The following is a 25,865-nucleotide window of genomic DNA, read 5'->3' as shown; positions in this document are numbered from 1 at the left end:
ATATAACGTATACTATTTAAGAAGAAAACAGAGAAATTTAATGGTTACTTACTTTGATGGGTTGTCTTGAAAAGAAAGCAGAGGAGAAATTTCCGACAGTTGGATAAAAAAATCCGAGTTGTTTGATCGTAAATGACAATTTAAGAAGAGAATAGAGACAGTTAATGGTTACTTTGATTAGTTGTCTTTGCGAAGAAAGCAGAAAAAAAATCGACAGAGTTTAAGGAAAAGAGTTTGTTTGAAAGAAAAATGCGTTTGAGATTTTACTTACTTTAAAGAGTTGAAGCAGAGAAATCCGAGCGATCGATTGAGATAAAAATTCGGACAGAGTTTGACCGTTAAAATTTCTCCCCTATAATACAATCTCATCCAATCTCATAATGGAAAGTAGCGCCATGATTGGTGATGTCCAATGTCATCCCGCACCGTGACTGGCTTACATCCAATCTCACATTGGACAGTGAGCACCATGATTGGATGATGAGATTGGATCTTAAACATACTATCCTGACCCAAGTAGTGCCACAGAGACATACCTGGTTTGGCATGTGATGATGAAAACCCCTAGTAACCACCCGTTGTCAACGTGCCGCGATCCAAGGGCTTTCAGACCATGTCTTTCAGTTGTCGGTGGCTGCAACGGAGGGCCTTCCACAGCCCGGCTAGCTCAGTCGGTAGAGCATGCGACTCTTAATCTCAGGGTCGTGGGTTCGAGCCCCACGTTGGGCGTGGCTTTTGGGCCCATTCTATGCCACGACATTACGTAAACATAATATTTCCGCATTGTGGTTCCTTGTGCTGTAAATAACAAACACATGGAAGAACAACAGCAGCAAAAGAAGGCGATGTACTGCCAGGGCTGGGTCAGCTGACTTTGAAATGTAGTCAGTTTGTCCTTGGTAACGTAATTCATTGGTTTACAAAAAAGTAATCTGAATACTTCTGGATCACTTCAGAATCAAACCCTGAAAATATTGAACCTTATATTAAAAAATGTAGCTACAGCCCCAGCAGTGGCTGTCTGAACTCCTCCAGGCTCACCCTGTTTGGAAGACGCAACAAATAAGAATTAATTTATTGTGTATATAAAGGTTACATTCAGATGCCATTAAAACCTAAATTAACCTCTGACTTGCTTTTGCACAGCCTATATCTGTGTGTCATTTTGCAAATAGCAAAAAAATACTTTGATGAGTTGTCTTTGCGAAGAAAGCAGAAAAAAAATCGACAGAGAGTTTAAGGAAAAGCGTTTGTTTGAAAGAAAAATGCGTTTGAGATTTTACTTACTTTAAAGAGTCGAAGCAGAAATATCCGTGCGACTGATTGCGAAAAAATTTCTGACAGAGTTTGACCGTAAAAATTGGCGTGCTGACTGCAGGAATGTCGACCAGAGCTGTTGCCTGTTAACTGAATGTTCATTTCGCTACCATGAGCCGTCCAATACCTGCATTACAACCGCAGACCACATGTAACCACACCAGCCAAGGACCGCCACATCCGGCTTCATCACCTGAGAGATCGTCTGAGAACTGCAACCCAGGCAGCTGATGCGCAACCACAGAATCTCTGCACAAATGGTCAGAAAACGTCTCAGGGAAGCTCATCTGAGTGCTCGTCGGCCTCACCATGGTCTGGACCTGACTGCAGAGGCCGGATGTGGTGGTCATGGGCTGGCGCGGTTACACGTGGTCTGCGGTTGTGATGCCAATTGGATGTACTGCTAAATTCTTGGAGATGATGTTGGAGACAGCTTATGGTAGTGAAATGAACATTCAGTTCATGGGCAACAGCTCTGGTCGACGTTCCTGCAGTAAGCATGCCAATTGCATGCTCCCTCAAAACTGGTGACATCTGTGGCATTGTGTTGTATGATAAAACTGCACATTTTAGAGTGGCCTATTATTGTGACCAGTCCAAGGCACACCTGTGCAATAATCATGCTGTTTAATCGGCATCTTGGTATGCCACACCTGTTAGGTGGATGGATTATCTTAGCAGTGAAGTGCTCACTAACACGAATTTTAACAAATTTGAGAACACAATCTGAGAGGGAGAGATAAGCCTTTGTTTGCATGGAAGAAATCTTACATCTTTTACTTCAACTCATGAAAAATGGGAGCGACAACAAAAGTGTGGCATTTATATTTTTGTTTCCCCCCCCACCTCCAGCACAGTGTGTGAACTAATTAACTAGTTAATACTAACATATATGAGTTCTCACAGGGGTTTTTCCCAAATTTGTTAGGCCCTCAAACAGCTCACCATAAACAAACTGACGTCCCTGGGTGGGCTCGAACCACCAACCTTTCGGTTAACAGCCGAACGCGCTAACCGATTGCGCCACAAAGACACCCCTTGAGTGGCATGCAGTGATGAAGAGAGCGAATTACCACCCGTTGTCAACGTGCTGTGGCTTTCAGACCATGGCTTTCAGTTGTCAGTGCCTGCAATGGAGGGCCTTTTAGAGACTCGCACAGCCCGGCTAGCTCAGTCGGTAGAGCATGAGACTCTTAATCTCAGGGTCGTGGGTTCGAGCCCCACGTTGGGCGTGGCTTTTGGACGCATTCTATGCCACGACATTACGTAAACATAATATTTCCGCGTTGTGGTTCCTTGTGCTGTAAATAACAAACGCACGGAAGAACAACAGCAGCAAAAGAAGGCGATGTACTGCCAGGGCTGGGTCAGCTGACTTTGAAATGTAGTCAGTTTGCGCTTAATAACGTAATTCATTGGTTTACAAAAAAGTAATCTAATCTGAATACTTCTTGATTACACAAAAATTTGAGTTCCACAAATATTCTTTTTTCTCTTTAAACATCTCAAAACATTTTCAATACAAAAAAGTGCATTTTGCATATTCACCATTTAACGTTGGTCATATCAAATTATGTTGTGACTGACGTTCAGACTAACTATTGAGTCAAACCATCGGACAGTATTAACATTGATAATGATATTGATAATGTTATAGGACTGTCAACAGTAGCATAAAATTGAGTTTAAACTTATCTTAGCAGGGGTGAAGTGCTCACTAACACGAATTTTAACAAATTTGAGAGCAGAATCTGAGAGAGAGAGATAAGCCTTTTGTTTGGATGGAAGAAAAATGGGAGCGACAACAAAAATGCGGCATTTATATTTTTTAAGTGTAGTCTTTTTTTCCCCTCCAGCACAATTTGCAAACTAATTAACACTGACATAAATTAGTTCTCACGGTGGTCCTTCACAGAGCTGTTAGTGCTACACATAACTCAGCATAAACAAACTGACGTCCCTGGGTGGGCTCGAACCACCAACCTTTCGGTTAATAGCCGAACGCGCTAACCGATTGCGCCACAGAGACACCCCATGGGTGGCATGCGATGATGAAAAGCCCGAATTACCACCCGTTGTCAACATGCCGCAAGCCAAGGAATATGATTCAGGCCGAATATGAGCGTCGGGAACGACGAACGGGTGTCAGGCACTTTCGCACCAGAGGAACTTTTCCATAGTCTTTAGGCGCTTTCGCACCGGAGGAACTTTACCATGTTTCTTAGAGCTGTTGGAGAAAGTACCCACTTTCTCGCGTGTTCGCACCACAGGAACTTAGAACGATCATAGTTCTTAGAACGCCGTTGTGAGCGGATTTTTTAGCTCCTACTTCAGGGTAGGTACTTTCGCAGCGCAATAGGAACCATCTGACGTAGGTGTACGGTCATTGGTCCAGAGGTAGGTATACGATGATTGCAACCGCCATTTTCAAAGACACGTGTAAAATAGAAAGTTTTAGAACGTCTTACATTTAGTTTTTGATATTCATATTTAACCCTCTATGGGAGTTCGTCACTTATAAATGACACTTAGGAAAACTGCTAAAAAAAATAACACAAACTCTTGACCAATGAAATTATCCCAAAAACGTGTCCCTTGACATTCCCTCTAACCAGTAAAATCAAAGTTTATTTAATATGTTTGTAACATTTGTTGCTACAAGGAAGTGAAGGAGACAAGAGCACATGTTGAGTCACATGCAGGAGTAGCACGATGGTAAGGTCATTTTAAACAATAAAAGATATAAAAATCATTTACCAAAAAAACACCCCCCCAAAAAAGGTCAAAGGTCATTTTGGGAAAGTGAGCACAGGAAATTTATTTTATGCCTAAATACACTTAAAATTAAAAGTCTTCGATTTTTTTCAATTAATATCCTTAATAAGTCCCATAGAGGGTTAAAAATGTCTTAAAACGTCTGGAGCTGTAGGATTGTTTCATTTTGTGCGTTAAAGAGAAAGGCTAACGTCCCTGGGTGGGCTCGAACCACCAACCTTTCGGTTAACAGCCGAACGCGCTAACCGATTGCGCCACAGAGACTTCCGGGTCGAGACACCCCCGCCACATCCTTTCAATTGTAGACGGTGGAATGCGTTAGGCGTTCAATTTTTGATTCACACCCGCCCCCCCAAAAAAACACGAATAACCAATCGTTGTAATATCACATCTGTGGATACATTGTGCACCAAATGCAGCCAGTCTACGTAGCTCCCTAAATACTACACAGACGCTTTATCATAAAATGAACGAATGTACAACACCACATAATTCTGGATAATAGATAGGGATCTGAAAAAGCACTACCGTCCCTGGGTGGGCTCGAACCACCAACCTTTCGGTTAACAGCCGAACGCGCTAACCGATTGCGCCACAGAGACTCGTTGCCACTTGGGGAATCAGGATGATTCAATGCAAGTGTGTACATTAAAATATGTCAACCTACAAACTCCTAGAAAAGTGTTCACCTAAGCTATAGCCGTCTGCATTAATCTGATGTTTTCGATTCTTCATCATTTCAACCCCATCAAAAGTTTGCTTGCGTTCAAGGGTGAACCTGTAACGTAGGTACAACGGTACAAGGGACAACATGTAAAACTATATCAATACAACACTTATGGTTAACTATCAGCATTAACTCTCCCTTCACATGGCAGGTTGGTAACAGTGTCCTGATGCGAAACGAGTTTTTTCTGCTTTTTTTGTTTGTTTTAGTGGCAAAACTATCGTTATTGGATGATTGGTTATTATGTACAAAGATTAAGCCGTTACGGGCGCCTTACCAAAACCAAGGGAAGAAATACAGATGTATTATATATATAATGTGCATTATGTCATTACAGGAGCTAATTTTAGTGTCTTTATCAAGCCTCGAATTCGGAGCGGAGCCAACAAAACGTTAATCACACTGCCTCAACATTAACTCAACAAATAATGATAACCAAATTATCTAATGTTCACACAAGGCACCTGTGCTGAGCGATTAAATTACAGAGAGCTGCCAACCTTTACAGGTCTGGAAATTGGTCTATCAAAAAGCAGAACGAGAACGAGATGGCCTAAGAGCTCTAGCTAACGGTACTAATTACTGACGTTAGCCTTACCCGTATATGTAACTCATGCCACAGTTGATTTAGGCAACTAGCCTTCAACTCATTAACACTGAATACGTTTATTGAAAAAAATGTATTGATCTTACCTCCATCTAACCCGTAACAAGTGCGGATATCTATACCCCCTGCTTACAATGTCTATGTGTAAAAGACTTGCTCAGAAGACGCTTTAACATGTATAAAAATAGCATGGTGCTTTAAAGTTAGCACATGTGCTCATACATTAATTATCTTCGGCTCTCTATGGAACAAAATATGCCAGTGAGACGACATTGTTTAATTAATAAAATAATCGGTTACACACAAAGTATGTGCAATGACAGCAATAAACGTGTGCACAGAAATAACTGAAGAGAGTAACTTTCATGACCATATTAGCATAACACCGCTTACCCGCGCCCGCATCAAGGGTGCTTCTGTGGTAAGTAAAGTTCAACATGTGCTCTATATAAACGCATCGAAAGTTATAGACCCAGCTACGACAAACTACGAGGAACTTGTTCACAATATTTTTCCGAGAGCAAAAGATCTTTAACCAAAATCAAAATGCAGTTAAAGCTTTGAAGCAGTTCAACAACAAGAACAAAATGTATGTAATAAATTCAGAATTTTGCAGTACAGGGCAGTTACCAGGATGAAGTACTACTCAGGCTAAAATTTCCAGTACACAACCAGAGCTCACCTCGTCGGGTACTGCACCCTATGATGCAAGAGGTGATTTCCAATTTTCCAAAAATTCCAAAAAAAAAAAAAAAAAAAGCAGGGCGGACAGCGACAGCCATGTGATTGTGTAGTTGACTACCGGTTTTTAAACTCCAATCTTATCACCCAATCATGGTATTCACTGTCCAATGAGAGATTGGATATAGGCCAATCACGCCGCGGGATGACATTGGACATCGCCAATCACGGCGCTTCCTGTCATTGTGAGCTTGGATTACGTACTACAGGAGAACGACACCATTTTTCCTGCTTAACAGTAACGCAAGACAACTCATCAAAGTAAGTAACTATTAGATCTTTTTATTTTCTACTTACATAATCTTAAACGTTAAATTTCCACGGGTCACACGAAGTCATGACGACGTCCAGGTACGGCTGGTACAAATAGACTAATATTATATAGACGAATATTTTCGCATTTGTTCGTCTTTAACCTCTATCGGTACAGTACGGATGCCCCCGGCTGTCCCTCATAATCATGGCCCTGAGTGGCAAAACGGTTGTGATAGCATATAACAGGGCTTTTACCTGATAAAATGTATTCAGAAAAAAAAAGATAAATTAACTTGACCGTCAAAATATAATGAAGAATATCCCTAAACAGCGAAACCGCTGCTAAGACACATTGGACACGTTTGATTTCAAGTCGGCAGCAGAGGACTTGTTATAAGTTACAGATGTTTCGTAATAGCCTACATTTTAGCGGCTAATGGTGGGGTTTTGGTCAATCGTTACTGTTCGTCAAATAGTTAAAATGATTTGAGGTCGTTGTCATTCTTTCGTCAGCCTAGGTGTACATTATATTTGCGTTTGTAACATATGCTTTTATTGAAACGTGGCCGATAAGTTTCATATTTGTCCGGTATAATAAATTCTTTCCGGACACCGAGCCTTCAAGAAAAAATCCTAGCGGAAACCCTCATAGATAGATAGATAGATAGATAGATAGATACTTTATCCCGAAGGAAATTTAGTTGCAGTAGGCTATCTACTGACAGTCGTTAACTAACGGTGTTGTACTGTACTCTGAAGTATGGAGTTGTTTAGCACACCGTGTTCATGCTGCGATACGTAGTTGTAACTGTTGTTCTTGTTATTATCTCCATGTTCTCTTCAGATGAGCAATAAGCCTAAGAGCCACAAAGCCATGGGAGACGGAGAGTGGATGGCGAGGCTGAAGGAATTTGCCAGCTCTGGGGTTTGGCCCTCTGGAAGGGGCAATAGACCAGCCCCAAAGCAGCGGAAGTGGCACGAGCTCTATCAGAAGGTGAAGTAGGCTGTAGCAAAATTAGTATCTGTTACTTATTACGGTCACTAGTATGCCGATCACCTGTTGAAAAATGGGCAATACGATGGTTCAGATATTATCAGCCAGACGAAAGACTGAGTAACTCACTCCAGGCTAACTAACGATTCTGATCGTTTCAGATTGAGAAATGCCCCATGCAGGCCCCTGGACAGACCACCCTCTTCGGAGGGTCCGTGGCCTGTAATTGTGGATTCCATGCCGTTAAGGTGATCTATTTAAAAATGACATCTCATTATAGTTAATCTAGCGTCACCTGTTTGTTACAATGCTGTTGTGCTGTTGCTCTGTTACATCTGGCTCTGGTGTGAGTCATCTTTAGTGTAGCCTTCATATATGCAATAAACTAATTCTGATTTGTTGTCGTCTCCCAAACAGGATGAGCCTGAGGGAGCTCAGCCAGCCACTGCTGGGGCTGCAGCTTCATTCTGGTTGCCGGGTGAAATGAGCAAGACCATCCCCGTGCAGGACCAGGGATGGATCGCCAGCACCCTCTTTGACTCCGGCAGACTGCGGCCAGATTTGAAGCTGTGGTACGAGCCCCCTGTCCCAGCCCTCGTTTACGACCAGGCACCGACACCTGACCGCTTCTTCACCCATCGGCTGATGGTGTGGATGCCCTACCACCTGTGGAAGATGAGGGTGTCCTGCCCAGCTTGTGGGAAGCAGCTGACGGCCTACGGAGTCCATGAGAGGGCTCGGAAGGTCCTGGACATCGACAGGTATTACCTGATGGTGACAGAGACACTCAGGTGCACTGCGTGTTCCCTGAACTATCTGGCGACCAGTCAGACTGTCCGGGACCAGCTGGACCTGCCGCACCAGAGGATGTTCCGGCTGATCCTGACCCGAAAGTGAGTAAAGCAGTTTTGAAAAAATGGCAACTGTGAAAACTTAAACCACTGAAATTACCCTCCAGTGAACATGTAGCTTATCACTGCAGCAATGTGCATTTCAGGTACGCTTGTGACATCCGTGTCATTCGCCTGCTTCGGGACCGGACTCTCGGCAGCAGTCCGGCACGACTGGTGAAGCAGCTCAAGGAGAACCATGGGGAGGAATGCTTGACCCGGTTGGCACACTATCTTGGGGAGTGTGCTGACTTTGTGGATCGGCCCAGCCTCTTCCCAGTGGTCTGCCAGGAGCCTCCAGGGCCTGTCGACATCCCCACCAGTCGCTGGCTGCTGTCCGTGTACGGCAGGGACATCCTCTCCCGCATGGACCACATCAAGGCCAGCATCACCTCGACATTTGGTTCCATCTTAAAGATGGCTTCAACCAAAAAGGTAATAAATAATATTACTGCATCATAGATTTCCATGTACGTAATATATACTCTCCTGTACATATGTAACGATGTTGTGGGTGATATTACATATGCAGTTGTTATAAATGTGTACATACACTTGCTGCTATACATCATGTATAAAAAATGCGTAATCATTTGTCAAATTCCAGATCACAAAGAAGCTGGCCGGCCACGGCAGGGGGACGGCTCTCCGGGCGACCTCCATCGGCAACGAGGTCGACCAGATCCTGACCAGCGTCCTGACGGTGGAGGAGGGGCCGGGACTGGACAGGATGGTGTCGGGCGTGGTGGAGCGGTACCGCCAGGCAGCCGTTCCGCCCCCGGCGCTGCTGTACGTGGACCGCGGCTGCTGCGCGAGCGAGGGGGCGAGCAAGCCGCAGGCCGGGTTTGCGGAGTGGCCAGACCTCCACGTGCGGCTGGACGCATGGCGTTTCGTGAGGAGGCTGGCCGTCGGCTGCACCTCCGACGCCCATCCCCTCTACCCCACCTTCATGGGCCGCCTGTCTGACTGCATCTTCGAGTGGGATGCAGGGGACCTCGCTCTGTTGCGGCGGGCGAAGAGAGAGCAGCTCAGGCAGGAGGGTGTGCCAGACCTTACCGACCTCCTGGTGGATGGGAGGATCAGTAAGAGGGAGCTGAGCCGGTACTGCCGCAGGAGGACGCGCGGCGAGGAGGCCACCATCGGCCTGATTGAGCGGCTGCTGGAGGAACTGGGGGGGCCGGACGGGAGAGACCTCTCGGGGGTGCCGCTGCTGGACCGGATGCGCATGGAGCGCATCTGGCGTGTGCAGAAATGCCACGTCGGGTGCATCCAGGACGTGCCGGGCGTACGGCTGTACACAGAGGTTGGCACCACCACCAAGGGGGGCGTCGTCCTGACCCGGTACCGCTGCGCCAGAGGGTCCGCGTCCCTGGAGTCTTTTCACTGCCACCTGTACAGGTTCATTCCAGGTTGGTGTCTCTCTAACGTATGATATTTTAAATCATTTTTATGGTTTGTTTTTTTTTTGATGAAAGCATTATTCAGATTGAAAAGCCAAATCTTTTCCATTGGCATAAATATTTTGTTGTTTTTCCAGGAACCAGTGCGAACGCACTGAATTTCCAGCTGTACCTCCTGGAAGGCCTGAACAGGTGGAACCAGGGTCGGGGGACTGCGGCCGCAACCGGCCAGCCATCGTCTCTCCTAACCCACGCCGGGGATGTGGCCCACTGCGTCAACGCCAACAGTCTCAAGGTGTTTGGCAGGGCCTTTGTGCCAACCTTCAGGCCACCTGCCAGATACACTGGTACGTCTAATTGATATCTGGCCATTATAATACTTTTGGTTTGTGGGTTTTCAGTGTTCTAACTTAAGTTCAACGAGGCTTTATTGTTACTGTTCCCATTGCTAAAGCAAACCATACGCTGAGTCGCTCGTGACATGATACAGATACAAATCTCTGATGTGAAAATTAAACGGTATCCGTATAGAATGCTTTGAGTACAACTAATAATGTTGCTGTCTGTCTTGTATGTCTGTCTGTTCTTTTTTTTTATAGACGAGCTGCTTGGTGTTGACTACCTGCTGAGTCAGACCGGACAGGCCCTGAACGTGAACCCCGACTCAGAGGAGACAGAGGACATGCTGGAGGATGTGGATGAGGGGGAGGAGGAGGAAGGAGAAGACGAGGGCTTCGAGGAAGACCAGACACCTGATCCTACTGTGTCAAGTCTCCTCGACGACCCGAGCTTCTCCGTCTCCTCCCGGCCTTGTCCCTCCTCCGAACCTCTCCCTTCCTCTCCGCCTGCCGCCGCCTCCTCCCCCTCCTCCCCGGCTCACCAGTACCACCCGCCCGGCAGCGCCGTGGGCCAGGCGCAGGTGAAGAGGGAGGCCTCGCCCGTACTCGTGACACCAGCGGCCGCGGAGCTTCGTCCCCAGCGGCAGCTCCTCCCGGCCCCGCCCCCGGGCCCTCCGCTGGTGCTGCTGGCTCCAGCGGCCTTACAGGTGCCCGTGCTGGTCGCCGCCCCGCAGGCCCTGGGCGTCAGCCTCCCCTCTGCCCCTCCCGCTCCTGCTCCAGTCCGAAAACTGAAACGCAAAGTACTGCACAACACGTGCAAGAAATGCGGGCAGTTCAGGACAGCGGAGACTGGACACAGCCAGTACAAGGGCATTGTATACTGCCCCTCTGTAGAGACTGTTTCCAAGGAGCAGTGGTTGGAGGGCATTAAAAAAATAAAAAAAGAATGATCATCTACCCCCCCCTCTCAGAGGCATGGACACTGGGTCAATGCCCCTCTCTCCCTGCCATACCAGAGGCATGGACACTGGGCACTTTAATTTCTGTATATAGTTCTATATGTTTATTGTTATTCTCTGTAGTTACTGTTGAATGAATGAGTGGAGGGAGTCACTTACCATAATGGCTGATTGAAAATAAAAGTTTGGTCACAACCAAAGTGGATGTTTCGCTCCTTTGTTCTTTTGCGTCTGGATAATAGCGCCTGCTAAATACATTCTGATATTCACTATAGAATTATTAAAACGTCGCTAACGCCGGAATCAGACTACACGATATTTCTGTCTTTCACGATGGCCACTATGTCAGATTAGGCAATCGTAGTGCAAGTTCATAGGTCGTCGGGGAGAACGATCGTCACTCGTCCTATTGGTCAACGTCAAGGAACATGTCGTAGGAGATGTCAGACTAGGCAGAAAAACACAAAAAATTCTGACATGCTAGATTTTTCGTGTCGTGTGTCATGTTTCGTGTTTCGTCATGGGGTATCCCAGCAACCACATCACCAGTCTTAGATTATGTCACGTTACAAGGGGTGAAGACGCCTGTTTGATGTGCCCGACGTTCATATTCGGGCCCGACGGTGGAAGTTTGTCCGCGGCGACAAAGTCATGTCAAAATTGGGTGGAAATCTTGCAGTCTGAACCCGGCATAATTTGATGGTAATAATCAGTAATGTGTAAACACATGATGTGATTTCCAGTCATAAAAAACTCTTCAGTATATAATGAACACCTCAATTTCTGACAGCAGTGGGACTTGAAGCAGGAACCTTTCAACTTTTCTCTCATATAAATGTATATAGAAATTGAAGTGTAAGGTTTTTAAAATAATTAATTAATGACACAAACATTTAAAAACTTTGATAATGGAGAATTAGGCCCTTTCTTCTCCCTTTAGAAAGTAAGCTCCAAACAGAGTAAATGGTAACTAAACATCCATATGTTCATGCTTTTGTTTTGAACGGAAGAATTCTAGTGGAAAGAAAGAACAAAAATAATGTCTCTGACACACCCGTGCCGTGCTACGCTGAGCTGCGTATGTTTTGACTAAAGGCAACTGAGGCGTTAAAGGATCTGATTAAGTGTGGATGACAAATTTTCATTCATTCATTTATTCATATCTGCATTTAGTCTCAAAGTCACATAAAACACTAAGTATTCAAAGCCACTGACAGATGCTACATCACACAGACAAATGCACCACCGCGCCAAAGTCTGAGCTGGATAATAATAATAATAATAATAATAATAATAATAGTTTTGTAATGTCAGATTTTTTGATACAGCACTCTAAATACCATTTAAACTTATTAAAAATATAAACAATGAGCATACCATGTTTCTACAGTATAAGTCGTTCAAGGTTAACTGTAGTTACTGACTCCTTTCAGTCCCACGCGTTTTAAAAACGATCTACAGAATTTCAGTCGTAATTTGATTGCCGCAAACTGGAGATCTGTCAAGGCAAGTACTCGAAATGTAAGTATACTTACACAGGTATCTACGATAATAGCAGCTACATTAGGTTGCCAGTAAACACACATACAACCTCAAAGAACATCAGCATTACAAATATATTTGAGTCTGAATGAAATGATGTGTGTGGGCTTTGTGTGTGTGTGTTTGTGTGCGTGTTAGTGTGTGGGCTTTGTGTGTGTGTTTGTGTTTGGACATGCACAGAAACAACATCGTGTGTATCCAGACTGAGGTCACAGATGGGCCAGTAAAGGGCGTGGTTTTGCTTGTTTGATGATGTCAGAGAGTGGTTGTTCAGTGGGGGGTCCTCTTGGACGAGTCGAGCCTCTGTCTTCAGGATCTCACGCTGCCTTCCTCGGTGCCTCGGCTCTCGTCGCGGCGATTGTCGAGCGCTAGCTGCATTGCCCAGATGCTGAGCGGTCTCATGTAGGCGAGGGAACGGTAAATGCCCTTTTCACAGTATGCCTCAGGCGTCTGGAACGCCATCCCCAAACGCTCCCACACTGTCCTGTAACAGCCCTCTGCAGTCTTAAAACCCTCTTCCACCATGCCCTGGAACAGAGGGATACACACACACGCGCGCGCACGCATGCACGCAGATACACAACCGCAGACACATGCACGCCCACACACGCACGCGCGCAAGCACACACGCACACATGCACGCACACACACACATACACACATACACACACACGCACGGACAAAGGGAGGTACCGGGGTTAAAAAAGGCAGCAGGGGGTAAAAACAACATGTAAAATGAATGAATGACTAAATAAATCCCTTTCAATCCCTTCTGATGCTTTTACGCATATACCTTTCACAAAAGGCTCGAACGCATATACGTTTCACAAAAAAAGGCTACATTATGACTGCCACAACCGTGTACGAAACTGCCAAGCACGTAGCTGGAAAACGTGTTAGCCCTTGCAGACCGGATCGTTTACCTCGTGGATCATGGTGGCGGCCAGGCCGTACACCACGCCGATCCACACTTCGTCCGACTGGACGCTCGACCTGTCAGGGACGCCTTCCGGCCTCATCCCATTCACCGCGCCCATCTGTCCGCCGGCAAAGCCCAAGACATTCAAGTCGTAAACCGACCTCAGAGCTTTGTGGATCTTCTCCTTTGGAAAGACCTGGAAAAACAAAAAAGAAAAGAAGGGGACAAAACGTGTTGATAGACAGAAAAGAATGATAAACGACGAACGTGCGCTGCTCACCTCAAACAGGTAAACGGCAGGTCTCTTGTTCACATGGTTAAAAGCTTCCCTGACTAGAGCACTGGCACTGTATTTTAAAACAGGAACAGTAAGGACTTTAGGAGAAAACCAACAACCCCATCAGAACTGACCTCGAACTCTCCATCTCCCAGTCCGGACGCTTTGAGGAACCAGTGGCCTGCACACTGGTCAGACATGACACTATTGGACAGGTCTCGCCCACTGCTGTCGTAGTTATAGTATTTCCCTGTGAAAAAAAAAAAAAAGAGGTCAAATCAGACATGCATTCTTCCCAAATACAGTGTTTGTTTCTTCTTGTGTGCATTTCTGCCCCATTCACATGCACAAGAGATCTCTGGATAAGAGTGTCTGTTGGGAGATAAGAATACATACACACACACACACACAAACAAACACAGACACAGACACGAACACACATAAACACACGAACAAACACACCTGTATTTCCTGCATTCTTACCGTTCCACAGCAGTTTGTCAAAGGCAGCACTGCCTCTGTCCAAGATGTCTCTATAGCGTTGGTACACAGCCTCACTGTTGAGCAGACGAGCCATTCTACACATCACACAGACAGAGGCCAGCCACAGACCGCCACAGTATGCACTGTCAAAAACACACACACACACACACACACACACACACGCACACACACACAAAGAGGTCAAGATTTACTAATAAGGCCAGTTTCTGAGATCACTCTTCAGTACATGAACAACACAGCACTGCTTACTTCATGAGATTTCTGGAGATTTTTTTAAAATCTTTCTCTAATCCTTTCTTTTTTATATTTAACCCACAAAAGAATATAACCCCCATTGTGAAAAAAAAAGAATTAGAAATTAAAAATTTGTCTCTCTGTCTATTACCTATTTATTTCCTACCTTGGTCCTGTGACTGTCCATCCATCATAAGTCTGATCAGCAAAACCCGAGTTCTCAATCAGACCATCACCATCCAAGTCAAACCTCAACTCTGACTCCATCACTGCCTGAAAGAGCCAATTAGAAGACATGATCTGTGAGTGATGTGCGTTTCCACCAATCAGGTTTAAAACATGCCTATCAAAAAGGGTTCGTGTGCTTGGTGAGGAAATTCTTTGAACCCATGTTTTTGTTCAGTCTGACTATGAGTTAAATAGCTGTTCTACAAAAGCTGAGTTACAAAACATCATACAATATACCTGTTCTGGTTTGTGCCTTACCGTGTCTCAGGTTATTATGTCTACTGAATTAAAATCTTAAAATACAGTTTGCCCTCTCTTCTACATTTCTGTATGCGGAACAAAAATTAAAAACTCAGTTTTCTCCCTGATTACATAACGGAGCCGCATCTTAGCAACTGAATTAGCACATGTTTAGCGATGCAGCCTCGTAAGTGTGGCGACCGCAAAGCCAGAGCTTGACGACCCTGCCATATCCCTCAGGTCTCTTTAGGTCGGTTTTCCAGTGAGCCACAGTAGCAACGGGCAAAGATAGGCAGAGAGCCAGCATTGTTCAGCTGGAATCGGGTAGGGCTATGTTGCTGTAAGTACATCGAGCATGATTGCTCATTTCAGACGGCATCATCCAAATGTGAATATCACCAGTACAAAGGAGGAACAGAGAGGAGTGCAAACTGGAAATTAGGGGCAGGTTGCCACTGTGCACGTTTATAAGTTTACAAGTAAACTGAAAAGAAATGAATGAATGAAACAAATAAATGAAAAGAAATGTCTTTTTTTCACTGTACCAAAAACGTACCGGACCGAACCGTGACTTCAAAACCGAGGTATGTACCGAACCGTTACACCCCTAATAATGATGAATGATTACGTGGGCTTGGCTAAAAACCAACATTTACTGGAACAGTGCAAGAGGATGATTTCCCTCTTAAAATAATTTTATGCCTCCACCCTGTTTTGCTCACCTGGCAAATGGGCCACATATCCTGCAAGTACTGTTTGTCTCCGGTCAGATGGTAGTCACGATAGACATGCAGGACAAACTTAAGGTTAAGATCCTTCCAGTCAGCGGTGTCGTGGATCAGATAAGCGTTCACACGAAGCCAGGGTTCATCGTCTGCGGACAAACAAGGAAGATCTCTAAACCTTGTTTAGACGGGGCGATATCTGCACGCTAGCAACTGAATGCCAGAACTCACAGCTCCAACAGCGAACGATCATTACAAATCACTCGACGAAAAAGACATCAATTAGAGCCAGAGACGCGGCGTGTCTGAAGAGCCAGCGTCCTGCTGGCTTTTTTTTTTTTTTTTTTTTTGCTTTTGCTGGGGTTTTAGGCCCGTAATTTAGCGCGTTTGATGTTCCGCACCTGGGTCTCCGATGTCGTGAGGGACGACGTTACGGGTCTTGACCGAGGAGTGACGGCCGCTCATCAAGTGCAGCCTCTGCGTCGGGTCGTGTTGCACGATACTGCCCGCTGGAGAGACCAAAAAAAAAAAAAAGAGAGAGAGAGAGAGAGAGAGAGAGAAAGAAAAAGCAATGAAGAGAGACAGAGACGGAGAGAGAGAGAAAACTGTTCCACTCTTTCCCTCTTTCGTTAAGATACGAGTAATGGGGTGACGCGAGTGTCTTACCGATGTCGTACTGCAGGCTGAGGGCCAGTTTCGGCCAGAGCATGATCAGGGCGAACGAGGCGTAGAAGTGCACGTCATACGTGTTGTACATCCTGTACTCCTGACCTGGGATCAGCCACGGAGACAGTTACGGGTAAGAAAACCGCGTTTGGGTGTTGAGACGCGTTTGACAAAACAGCGGTTATTTCGAGAGAGGTGAAACAGCACATCACAATGACTCTTTTTCCACAGGCGAGAAGACTCTTTATACGTTTTATGGCAGACTCATTATGCTAATGTTTACCCTTGGGGGCAGTTAAAATGACTGAACTGTCAGTGCGCTCTCACCTTCTAAATACGCGAAACGGCCGTATTCTCTGACGACATGGGGCTGGGCGGGGAGACCCCCATCCTCAGGGCGGAGTCCCCCGGTGATGTCATCGTCCTCCGGAATCTCCACCCACACAGTCCCACCATCCACAACAAAGTAGAGTTCATTAAACAGGGCTGATTTGTACCAGGACGGAAGAGAACTGAAACACACGCACGCACACACACACACACACACACACACACACATTTACATGCCCGTTAATTTTTAGGAGGACGCTAATTTAATGCCTAGAGTCATATGCAAATAAACCCCGCATGTGAAACAGTTAAAGTATGACACAGAAAACCAACACTTCAACAGACGGCAAGAATTTTACCACGATCAAGTCTCTCCTCTGTTTTCACTGTCTACTTATTTAAGAAATACCAAATGCATATCAGCTGTATAGAACATACAGTACAGAAACATATAAAAGTGTATAGAAGCGCCTACATCACGTGAAGAGCTAAATAAAGAAACACACAAGACATAGCTGCAAAAAGGAAGTTCTACGCCCCATAGTACCAGACCAAAAAAAAAAGAAAAAGAAAAAAGAAAACAAAGAACTGCTCGCTTCAATGCTGCATCTGTACCTGTCCTTTAGAATGGGCCTCTGCCACTCCTCAATCCTCCTCTCCCACTCTCTGTAGTGCGTAAGTGCGTAGTGAGAAATCGATGGGGCTGCGTCTCCTTTGCTGCCATAGTAACGGGTGTATCTCCTGGAAAACACAGTGTTAACCGTGTACGCGCCGAGTTCCTCGGCAACCAAGTAAACACGGCAGACGGAAAAAGGATGTCTTTGAAAAAGACATGAAACGGAATTGGGGCGGGGGGGGGGGGGGGGGGGGGGGGGGGGGGTTTCGTGGGTAGAGCAGCAGTGGAACTTAATTTAAAATAAATAAATAAATAAATAACCGCCAGTCAGCGTAGAGTAGCGATCAGAGCGGTACTGCATGGGTGAGGCGAACTAACAGGATTTAAGAGGAAAAACTGAAGCCGCAAAGGAACCGAGCGTTGCCTCCGAGCACTGCCATGTGAAGCAGCTGAGCCAGAATTTCCAGTTTTATGAACATAACGGCTTTTGGAACTTAAGTGACACTTAATTTTTCCATTGGCTTGGCCCAGGGCCAAAGAAAAAAAAAAAAAAAACTATGCGTGGCTAACCTCACGTTAATTGTACTTAAATGTGAGAAAGAGAAAGTATCTGTGTGTGCGTGGGCGTGTGTGTATTTGCGTACATGCTAGCAGGCACTGTTGTTTGTGTATTTGTTTGTACCTTGTATGGACCCTTTCTCCAGAGCCAAAGGTCATTTTGGGCATGTCCCATGCCAGGCTGAACTCGACGCTGCTGTGGCCCATCGCCGGCACTGGGCAGCCTACTGCCAGGGCAGCCGCCACCTTCTCGCCCTTCTGCGTCGGAGGACTGGAGCCTGACAAATAAAACGACACGCGGTGTTAACACAAGCCTTAGTGACAAGGTCCACGCGCCGCCGCCCTAAGCCTTTTCATACTTAAACACGGGATTAACTTTCCTCCGACCAAAACTGGTCCCGCGTTACAATTCCGCTCCTCTTTAAGATCAGGTCTAGCAGATCAACTACTAATAAATTTGAGCAACACTCAGTCAACCCCAGACCAAACCTGACTGTTTGAAATGTAACATTGTGTCGAGGGATAACGTTAAGCTGCGCGTTTGGTGATGTTTGCTACTTTGCGCCTGTCTGTGCAATGACTGTAACCATGACTTGACCCAGGTGCCGCTCACCTGTCGGGGAGTCCAGTCGCCCATCAGAGATGAGGTCATTCCACACCGAGGTGCAAGTTCCTTTGGGGCTAAACGCAGTCTGATGACTGATCTCCCTGTCGGACTGTTACAGATTCCAAAAAAAAAAAGTGAGACAGGGATACAGACAGACAGAAGCAGATGGCTAACTGTAATCCAAAAAGTCAACAAATTTGACAAACGACGTGACGCTTGCTGATCTACCCTCAGTTCGCTTGTATTTGCTCACTCAGACCACATTCACTAAGCAGCCAACCATGAAATCCTTTGCCTTGTGTCATTTGTTCGTTGGAACTATCATTGCGTTATCTCTTAAGCATCTGTTATGAAACAAACCATCCCATGAGCACCTTCACTAATCAGTCTGACATGCATGTGTGTTTGCGTGCGTGTGTGTCTGTGTGTGTGTGTGTCTGTGTTATTTTTATTATATTACTGTACCTGCTCACCAGTCTGACATGCATGCGTGTGTGTGTGTGTGTGTGTGTGTGTGTGTGTGTGTGTGTGTGTGTGTGTGTGTGTATGTGTATGTGTGTGTGTCTGTGTGTGTATGTGTGTATGTGTGTGTGTCTGTGTGTGTATGTATGTGCGTGCGCGTGTGTGTTATTTTTATTGTATTACTGTACCTGCTCTCGTGCGGCTATGCACAGGGTGTAGGGATTGACTGGGGTGCAGTGGTGAAGTAAGACTCCAGACGCCGACTCTCCCTCCTTCTCTAAGCGAAACGTCTCGTTCCAGTGACCGCCGCTCTTGTCGTCCTTGTGCCCCGAGCCGTTCAGCATCGTAAACATGATCGACACGTCCAGAGCGTAATCGTTTTTGTTCTCGATGTCCCACACGAACACAGCCACGGGAAGACTGGAGTCCTTCAGAGCAAAACAACAGGGGAGAGAGAGAGAGAGAGAGAGAGAGAGAGAGAGAGAGAGAGAGAGAGAGAGAGAGAGAGAGAGAAAATGATTGGAATCAGAAACAGCAAGAAGATGGGTCAAAATGTAATATTAAAAATAAATAAATAAATAACACAAAGCATATACAAAATCACTCAAGTCGTCAGAAACTTCAAAGTTGTTTAGCTGTCAAAAAACAAATTAAAAACTACCAAGACAGTTCAACGCTCAAGATTCATTTTACTTGCCTGACAATTCACTCCATTCCCCCTGCATAACAACCACGTACAAAATAGCTATTCGGTTATTAAAATGCATTTAGCCATAACGCGTACAATATGAATCATTTCTACCGTTGTAACGGATGTATTGTGCATTCTGTATTTAAAATGACCAAAAAAAAAACAAAAAAAACAAAGGCACTGAAGCAAATGGGAGGTTTGATGCAAATTCTCAGCCCATCACCTGGTAGTCGTGCGGGATGACAGGTGACACCTGCCTGCAGGTGAGCGTGACGTTCTGGCCGGGCAAGTGGTAAACGGTCCAGGCGCGGGGGTACAGGGCGTGGTAGAAAGCGTACGACCCACAGAAACCCCAGTTCCAACCCTGAAGGGTCGGGGGGCGCTCCACGGACAACACCTGCTGGTACACGGTTTGACCCCCCCGACGCAAGCACACTGTAAACTGAGAGAGGAGAGGGGCCGACCGCGGAGGTCAGAGAGAAAAGAGCGACAAAGATTCATTGCGTTTTGACGCGTTACGTCGCAACGCACTCGTCATTTGCGGCTTTAATTTCCCTGCAAACTATTTCTAATCGGTTGACGGCTGATAGCAAGGCCATGCAGAAACTTGTCCACAATGTTATCTTCGTAATCATACTTTATCGTGTGATATCTCGCCACACACACCAAATTACGCCACACACACACACACCAAACCGCATTGCACAGTTTTCCCCAGAAGTGAGCTCACAGCAAATATTGAATTTTGCAACAGTGTGACGGATAGTTAACATACTGAACAGAGCACACGCTAACTAACACAGACCTACAGATGGCTTTTACACCTCTCTCCTAACAGCTGTTGCAGTATTTATGCAATGAATTATTTAGTGAGTCTCCGAATTTGTTAGACAGTTGTTCAGTCGGATCAAACCCATTCATCAAACCCAAACCCATTCATAAAGTTGTTTCATGAAGTTTCCCCTCCTTAGTTAGAAGGTACCATCTCTATTTTTTTTTTTTTTCACGTGGGACCGACTGTGTTTGGTTTGTTGAAGTCACTGTGATTCACGAGCGTGGTGTTTTGCTTTTGTAAGTCTACCTGGTTTGCGATGACGGTCTTATAGTGGTACATCCCTGGGTTAAGCTGCCATCTGCAGAACTCCCCCCTCCAACCTCGAGTAATGGTACCTCCCCCGATACCTCCCAGTGGAGCACCTGGGATGAAAAGTTTTTAACGATCATTTGCACCAAAGAGATGTCTAGACCAACTCCATTTCTCTATTGGACCATCAAAACAATTGATAATAATGAGTGCTAGCTTTGACAATGGATTTTCAAAGTTGGCTAAGCTGTAGCTGCTTATGAAATTTAATGAGTGGTAGTTTACCAGAATTTTAGGAGGATTCTAGAAACAGGATTTGACTCATATTCACTTAAAAGTGTTTTGTATTTCTGTTTGTTACGAATCACTGCTTACCGTAGATTTGTTTAAGGGGCAGAGCTCGGAACATATCAATAAAAGGAGCTTTCTTTTCAACCTGGGTCTTCTTATACCACCATTTAAGATACCTACAAACACACACAAAAACAGAGATAATGACTTAAATGACAAGGATAATGACCTAGGTCTCAAAAAAAAAAAATTCCTCTTTCTAGTTCACACACATATGCACACACAATGGAAAAGTTAATGAGGTACATGATTAAAATTTACATAAATGTTCAAGACATTCTCTGCAAATCAAAGGTTTGAAAAATCATAGCGCAACATAGCAACTTTTCACTGAGACATGATTCCAATTCCCGGGATTGCCAAGCGAGTGTAACATGTACTTCATTTCAATCTGATATGACATGTATGGAAACGACATTGACATGGTAGTAAAACTGGCCTCGTGCACGTTATCTGTCAGCAGTCAGTGCAGATGCTTTGCTCTGCACAAGATAATATGGTTGTAAATTGCCGTGACATATGTCTCTCCTTCCTGGAGACGTGTAACGATTTTACACACCCTCATGCACACAACATGTGGTCTGAGAGCGACATGTCCAAACAATGCAACGAACATCTCTCCAGAAATTGACAAGTCGGGTATGCAATGCATATATATATATATATATATATATATATATATATATATATATATATATATATATATATATATATATATGGTGCTATACTCCTTTTTGTTTGACTGTGACCATGTGACGTGGTATACACAGATGACCTCTGATAACCCCTCTCTCTCTCTCTCTTTCATAGATGCATTGACAGCTGCTTAAAAGATTTTAGTACTCAGCACAAGAGCTTTTGGACTGGGGACTGCCCCCCCCCCACAAAAAAAACAGAGCAGATGGAATTGTGGGATACAAGGATAAAGCCAGGAATTGTTCCTGATTTGGTGCAAAGTGACAGGGCCGATTTAGCAGTGGCCAGAGTGGGTGTGGAGCTCCCATATACAGGGAATGAAGAGGATAAAATGAATCATGTGTAAGCAGACTGTTGACAACACAGACGACTGATTCACACGCTTATGTGAGCGCTGGCAAAGTTACTGCAGTTCGACACGGTTCTCCGATTCAAATTCATCCCTCTTATCAGATACTTTGGGGGTTTGGGTTTGGTTTACACATACAAAGATATTAGTTCATAGAGGTAATTCGCCCTGGAACCCAATCATCTGAGCTCAGTGCTTTGTATCTCATAAGACATGGAGTTTTGTTGTTTTTTTTTTACATTAACAACAGTGTTCATAAAATTGGTTTCAGATGATGTTTAAACAAGTCTGACTAAAAGTACCCCACCCAAGTCACCTGTATCCTCCTAAGGTTTGTCTGATTATTATAGTATGAACCTTGATCTTACTCTATGAAATAGCCATAATATTTGACATAACATAGTACATAATCTCTCTAAGGAAAGCAGAGCCTTGGTTTGAATGCATAACTTTTAACTTAGTGTCTGTGCTGAATGCGGATGTCCTTTGACAAGTCTCCGGTCATTCATTAACATGGTGCACATTACTACAGAGGGTCAACACACATAAATGATTAACTGACATCGCTATGACAACCGTGGTGCCTCAGATGACACACCTCATGGCTCTGTGCTAAAGGTTTCATTAAACAAAACACCTTTGATTTCAAAGTGACCAAACAATTCATTTAAAAAAAAAAAACAAAAAACAATAAATAGGCATAACAGAGCATCACATTCATCCCTTTTCGGGCTTGAACGAAAGACGTCACGTCCAACAGACGTTTCAGAGACAGCGAATTGATGTTCATTGTTGTGTGTTTGCAGATGGAGGTTATATGGGTATTCTCGGAGCATTGTGTAACGTGAACCTATGTACTGCCATTAAACTTAAAGGTCCATATTTCACCACCCTTTGAAAACACCACAAAGCAAGCAAAAAAGACCATCCCCAGATGACAGCTCTTTTTGTTACGTAGTTACCCCAACAACATTGTTTGATGTCAGAAGATCCATGTGGGGAAGAAAAGTGCAGTGAGTTTGTGGAGGTACACACTATAGGCTTTGGTGGTGTTTGAGGAGGCTTTCAGCCTGTTTAACTCGGTGGGTGGGTAATGCCTTTTTTTTTTTTTTTGCCTGTTAATTATAGCATGTACCCATCCAACTGGTCGGACAGACCAGGAAAAATCTATGCTTCTTTTTTTTTTTTTTTTCCCCCTGGGGAATAAGCCACACCTGATACACCACACATTTACTTACAAACACACACACACACACAAACACACAAACACACAAATATGAAATTCTATCTCCTGTTGTCACAGTTGGGCAACTATGTCTTTTTCCTTAGACACTGTGTGGGACTTACTGAGAGAGATAACTCACAAAACTCGCTTATGTCAATCATGTTTTCTAATGTTAATTAAGCCCACTGAGTTGCAGACCTTTTCTGTAGTAATCATGTTGTTACAGGGCATGCTGAAAACCTTTGTGACCAAGTGCCCAGGGGAATGTGATATAGGAACATTGGAGAAAGGTCTACACTAAACTACAAGAGTGTAGTATCCTTTAAATGCTGCAGGAATTTTGTTATAGAGGACAGAGGAGATGGACTTGGGCTTTAAGAAGGTTTCGTTTCTCTGTATCATGGAACCCCTCCTACCTTGGAGCCTCAGTAGAGGCGCTAGCTTCTTTAACCACTACCTATTTCTGTTCTCTGGGGATACGCACTAGTGGGATCTAATGCAAATATTACCAACGTACATTACCACGCTTGTGCTCATATGTCGAGGTGCTGTGTACATTTGTATTACTTGTATTAATTTGAAAAAAAGAAAAAGAAGAGGAAGAAGCAAAACAAAAAAAACCCGTAAAACTACCGTAACATATGTCAAGATCCATCAGTGAGAGCAGCGCTTAACAATTTTATTTCCACTGAAATTTGAGCTGATCTTACCTGATACCAAGACCAACGTGCTCCATCATATTGGACAGTGACACATCTTTGGCTTGAAACGGCTTCCTCTTCTCCTTAAACTCGTGTGCCAGACAAATCCGCCATCCCTCCTTTGGAACCCCAAATCCAGTTTCGGTCGAAACATACCGACTCATAAGTTCACAAGAAGAAGAGCTGTCATTTGACTCCATGGTGGTCTTCGGTAGTGTCCGTGAATGACAACTCCAGAAAGAAATTGGCTCTGGTGCGCAAAACCGTTGCTCTAGATTGTAACCGGCTTTTTACGACCGTTGTGATTAGATAGCGCACAGTATACACGGATGGCTGTGTCGGCCAACTCACATATGTTTGGCATTTACCAATGACCTGTGAGATCAGTTTTTGTGTTGTTTTTGTTGTTGTTGTTGTTATTGCTCTTCCCCAGAACACAGGGTTACCGGTGGAGACAAATAATAACAGGTAACTGATGTATAAAACTGTAGTATTATGACACAAACCGTGTCATGTGCGTGAAACGTCTATCTGCGTGACGCGATCTCGGTGTCCTACAACGCAAAACTACCTGCCACTGTTCGTCTATCGCTGCGTGTTTACTAGTCCCTCACCTGTCACTTAGTTTACCGTGAGGGAGGATGAGCTAGACAACAACTCCCGATAAGAGTTGCATCATGTCGCATCGCACACTATTAGACTAAGCCGTTTTTATCGTGCTGTAGTCGCTTGCCTATTCTTCTTGAGTTTGACTATACAAGGGTCTTTATTTGTTTTCTAGGATCAAACGGCACCCCTTCCCGCGAGCGAAACGCCACCGGAAAACTGTGCAAGCTAAGCAATTGGGGCTGCATAGCCAACCCACCGCCCCTCACCACGATGTCAGACAAACCAATGAAATCTGCCTGAACTATACCAGGCATAAATGGCACGCCTCCGAATTTACCTGCTTCATAAAAACGAGTGTTTTACATCCACGATTTGACTAGAAAGTTTGTTGGGACTGATGGATGCTCACTTTCTCAATTCTGCCATCAGCGCACACCACCGCCGAAGCCAAACAGTTCTAATAATTTAGGCTGATGCACCTATATTACTAGGTAGCACCTAAGAGGAAAACTCCTGGTTCAGTTTGCGGTGTTTGTCTTTAGGTAAAACAAGTTGCATAAAGATGCTATGTTTCTGGGCTGCAAGCCGTATCAATGTAACCAAGATCCGGTATTGTTTTGCTGTTCCCGAGCCACATTATTGCAGGTCCTCTAATTTTTTTTTTTTTTTTTAAAAGAGGCACTGATGCAATATCTTGCAAAAGTGACAATACACTGTGCTCTCAAAGTCTGACGATGGCTTTATCTTGACTGCAGTCGTATGTCCTACCCAAACCGGTGGTTACTTCGCGGGATATCCATTTGTGTTGTAAATGTTGCATCGAGCCTGTGTCAACGAAGTTGCTCTCTTTCTCTCTCTCTCTCTCTCTTAGACTAGGCCAAATAACAGAGGTCTCGTGGTAGATGTGCGTTGGACTGTGCAAATTTTTGAATGTGTTGTATGCTCTTCCACGTCAGATCCAGAAAAGTATAGCTAATTATCATTTTAGTACCGAATTACTTTATTAGGTATACGTGTAAAGCAGCAAAGATAAATCCTTCATTTTTCTTTCAACCACGGTTTCCCGTTTCGAATTTGGTTTGGCTCCATCTAACGTCACATGTGCCACGGAGCCCTCACCGATGGACAAACAAAGTAAATACCTGAGTGAAGACATGTTACGGTTTACACACTGATTTCGTGGTTTATATGCGATCCTTTAGTATCAGTGTATATTCAAATTATTAAATATACGTAAGGCTCTCATAA

The 25,865-nt window shown here is 44.7% G+C and overlaps 1 protein-coding gene and 6 non-coding genes across 7 annotated transcripts; 2 read left to right on the top strand and 5 right to left on the bottom strand.

The window, feature by feature from the left end:
* Positions 1–656: 656 nt before the first annotated feature.
* On the top strand, positions 657–729 carry trnak-cuu (transfer RNA lysine (anticodon CUU)). The gene has a single exon. It is a non-coding gene; the product is annotated as a tRNA-Lys (tRNA).
* Positions 730–2,276: 1,547 nt separating this feature from the next.
* Positions 2,277–2,350, bottom strand: trnan-guu (transfer RNA asparagine (anticodon GUU)). The gene has a single exon. It is a non-coding gene; the product is annotated as a tRNA-Asn (tRNA).
* Positions 2,351–2,476: 126 nt separating this feature from the next.
* trnak-cuu (transfer RNA lysine (anticodon CUU)) lies at positions 2,477–2,549 on the top strand. Its single transcript has one exon. It is a non-coding gene; the product is annotated as a tRNA-Lys (tRNA).
* Positions 2,550–3,272: 723 nt separating this feature from the next.
* On the bottom strand, positions 3,273–3,346 carry trnan-auu (transfer RNA asparagine (anticodon AUU)). Its single transcript has one exon. It is a non-coding gene; the product is annotated as a tRNA-Asn (tRNA).
* Positions 3,347–4,282: 936 nt separating this feature from the next.
* Positions 4,283–4,356, bottom strand: trnan-guu (transfer RNA asparagine (anticodon GUU)). The gene has a single exon. It is a non-coding gene; the product is annotated as a tRNA-Asn (tRNA).
* A 264-nt stretch (positions 4,357–4,620) lies between these two features.
* Positions 4,621–4,694, bottom strand: trnan-guu (transfer RNA asparagine (anticodon GUU)). Its single transcript has one exon. It is a non-coding gene; the product is annotated as a tRNA-Asn (tRNA).
* Positions 4,695–12,362: 7,668 nt separating this feature from the next.
* On the bottom strand, positions 12,363–25,153 carry gba2 (glucosidase, beta (bile acid) 2). The gene is made up of 17 exons (XM_030779836.1): positions 24,018–25,153; positions 21,062–21,153; positions 20,684–20,799; positions 19,826–20,044; positions 19,100–19,339; positions 18,456–18,558; positions 17,967–18,120; positions 17,284–17,409; positions 16,666–16,850; positions 16,339–16,443; positions 16,074–16,181; positions 15,670–15,821; positions 14,646–14,752; positions 14,225–14,367; positions 13,876–13,991; positions 13,469–13,660; positions 12,363–13,073 (listed from the first exon to the last, which is right to left on the bottom strand). The coding sequence occupies exons 1-17, from the start codon at positions 24,206–24,208 to the stop codon at positions 12,855–12,857; spliced, it is 2,568 nt and encodes an 855-aa protein (XP_030635696.1). The 5' UTR covers positions 24,209–25,153; the 3' UTR covers positions 12,363–12,854.
* Positions 25,154–25,865: the final 712 nt, after the last annotated feature.

This window comes from Chanos chanos, chromosome 7 (assembly GCF_902362185.1).
Source record: "Chanos chanos chromosome 7, fChaCha1.1, whole genome shotgun sequence".
NCBI lineage: Eukaryota > Metazoa > Chordata > Actinopteri > Gonorynchiformes > Chanidae > Chanos > Chanos chanos.
Note: the sequence above shows the minus strand (reverse complement) of the source record. Positions and strands in the feature narration are given on the sequence as shown.

Excerpts from the sequence above, each read along its gene's own strand:
- gba2 (XM_030779836.1), bottom strand. The coding sequence starts at position 24,208 with ATGGAGTCAAATGACAGCTCTTCTTCTTGTGAACTTATGAGTCGGTAT. Across the intron at positions 17,410-17,966 it reads GGAGAAAGGGTCCATACAAG|GAGATACACCCGTTACTATG; the intron begins GTACAAACAAAT and ends TGTGTTTTCCAG. Across the intron at positions 16,182-16,338 it reads CAGCCTGCAGTACGACATCG|CGGGCAGTATCGTGCAACAC; the intron begins GTAAGACACTCG and ends TGGTCTCTCCAG.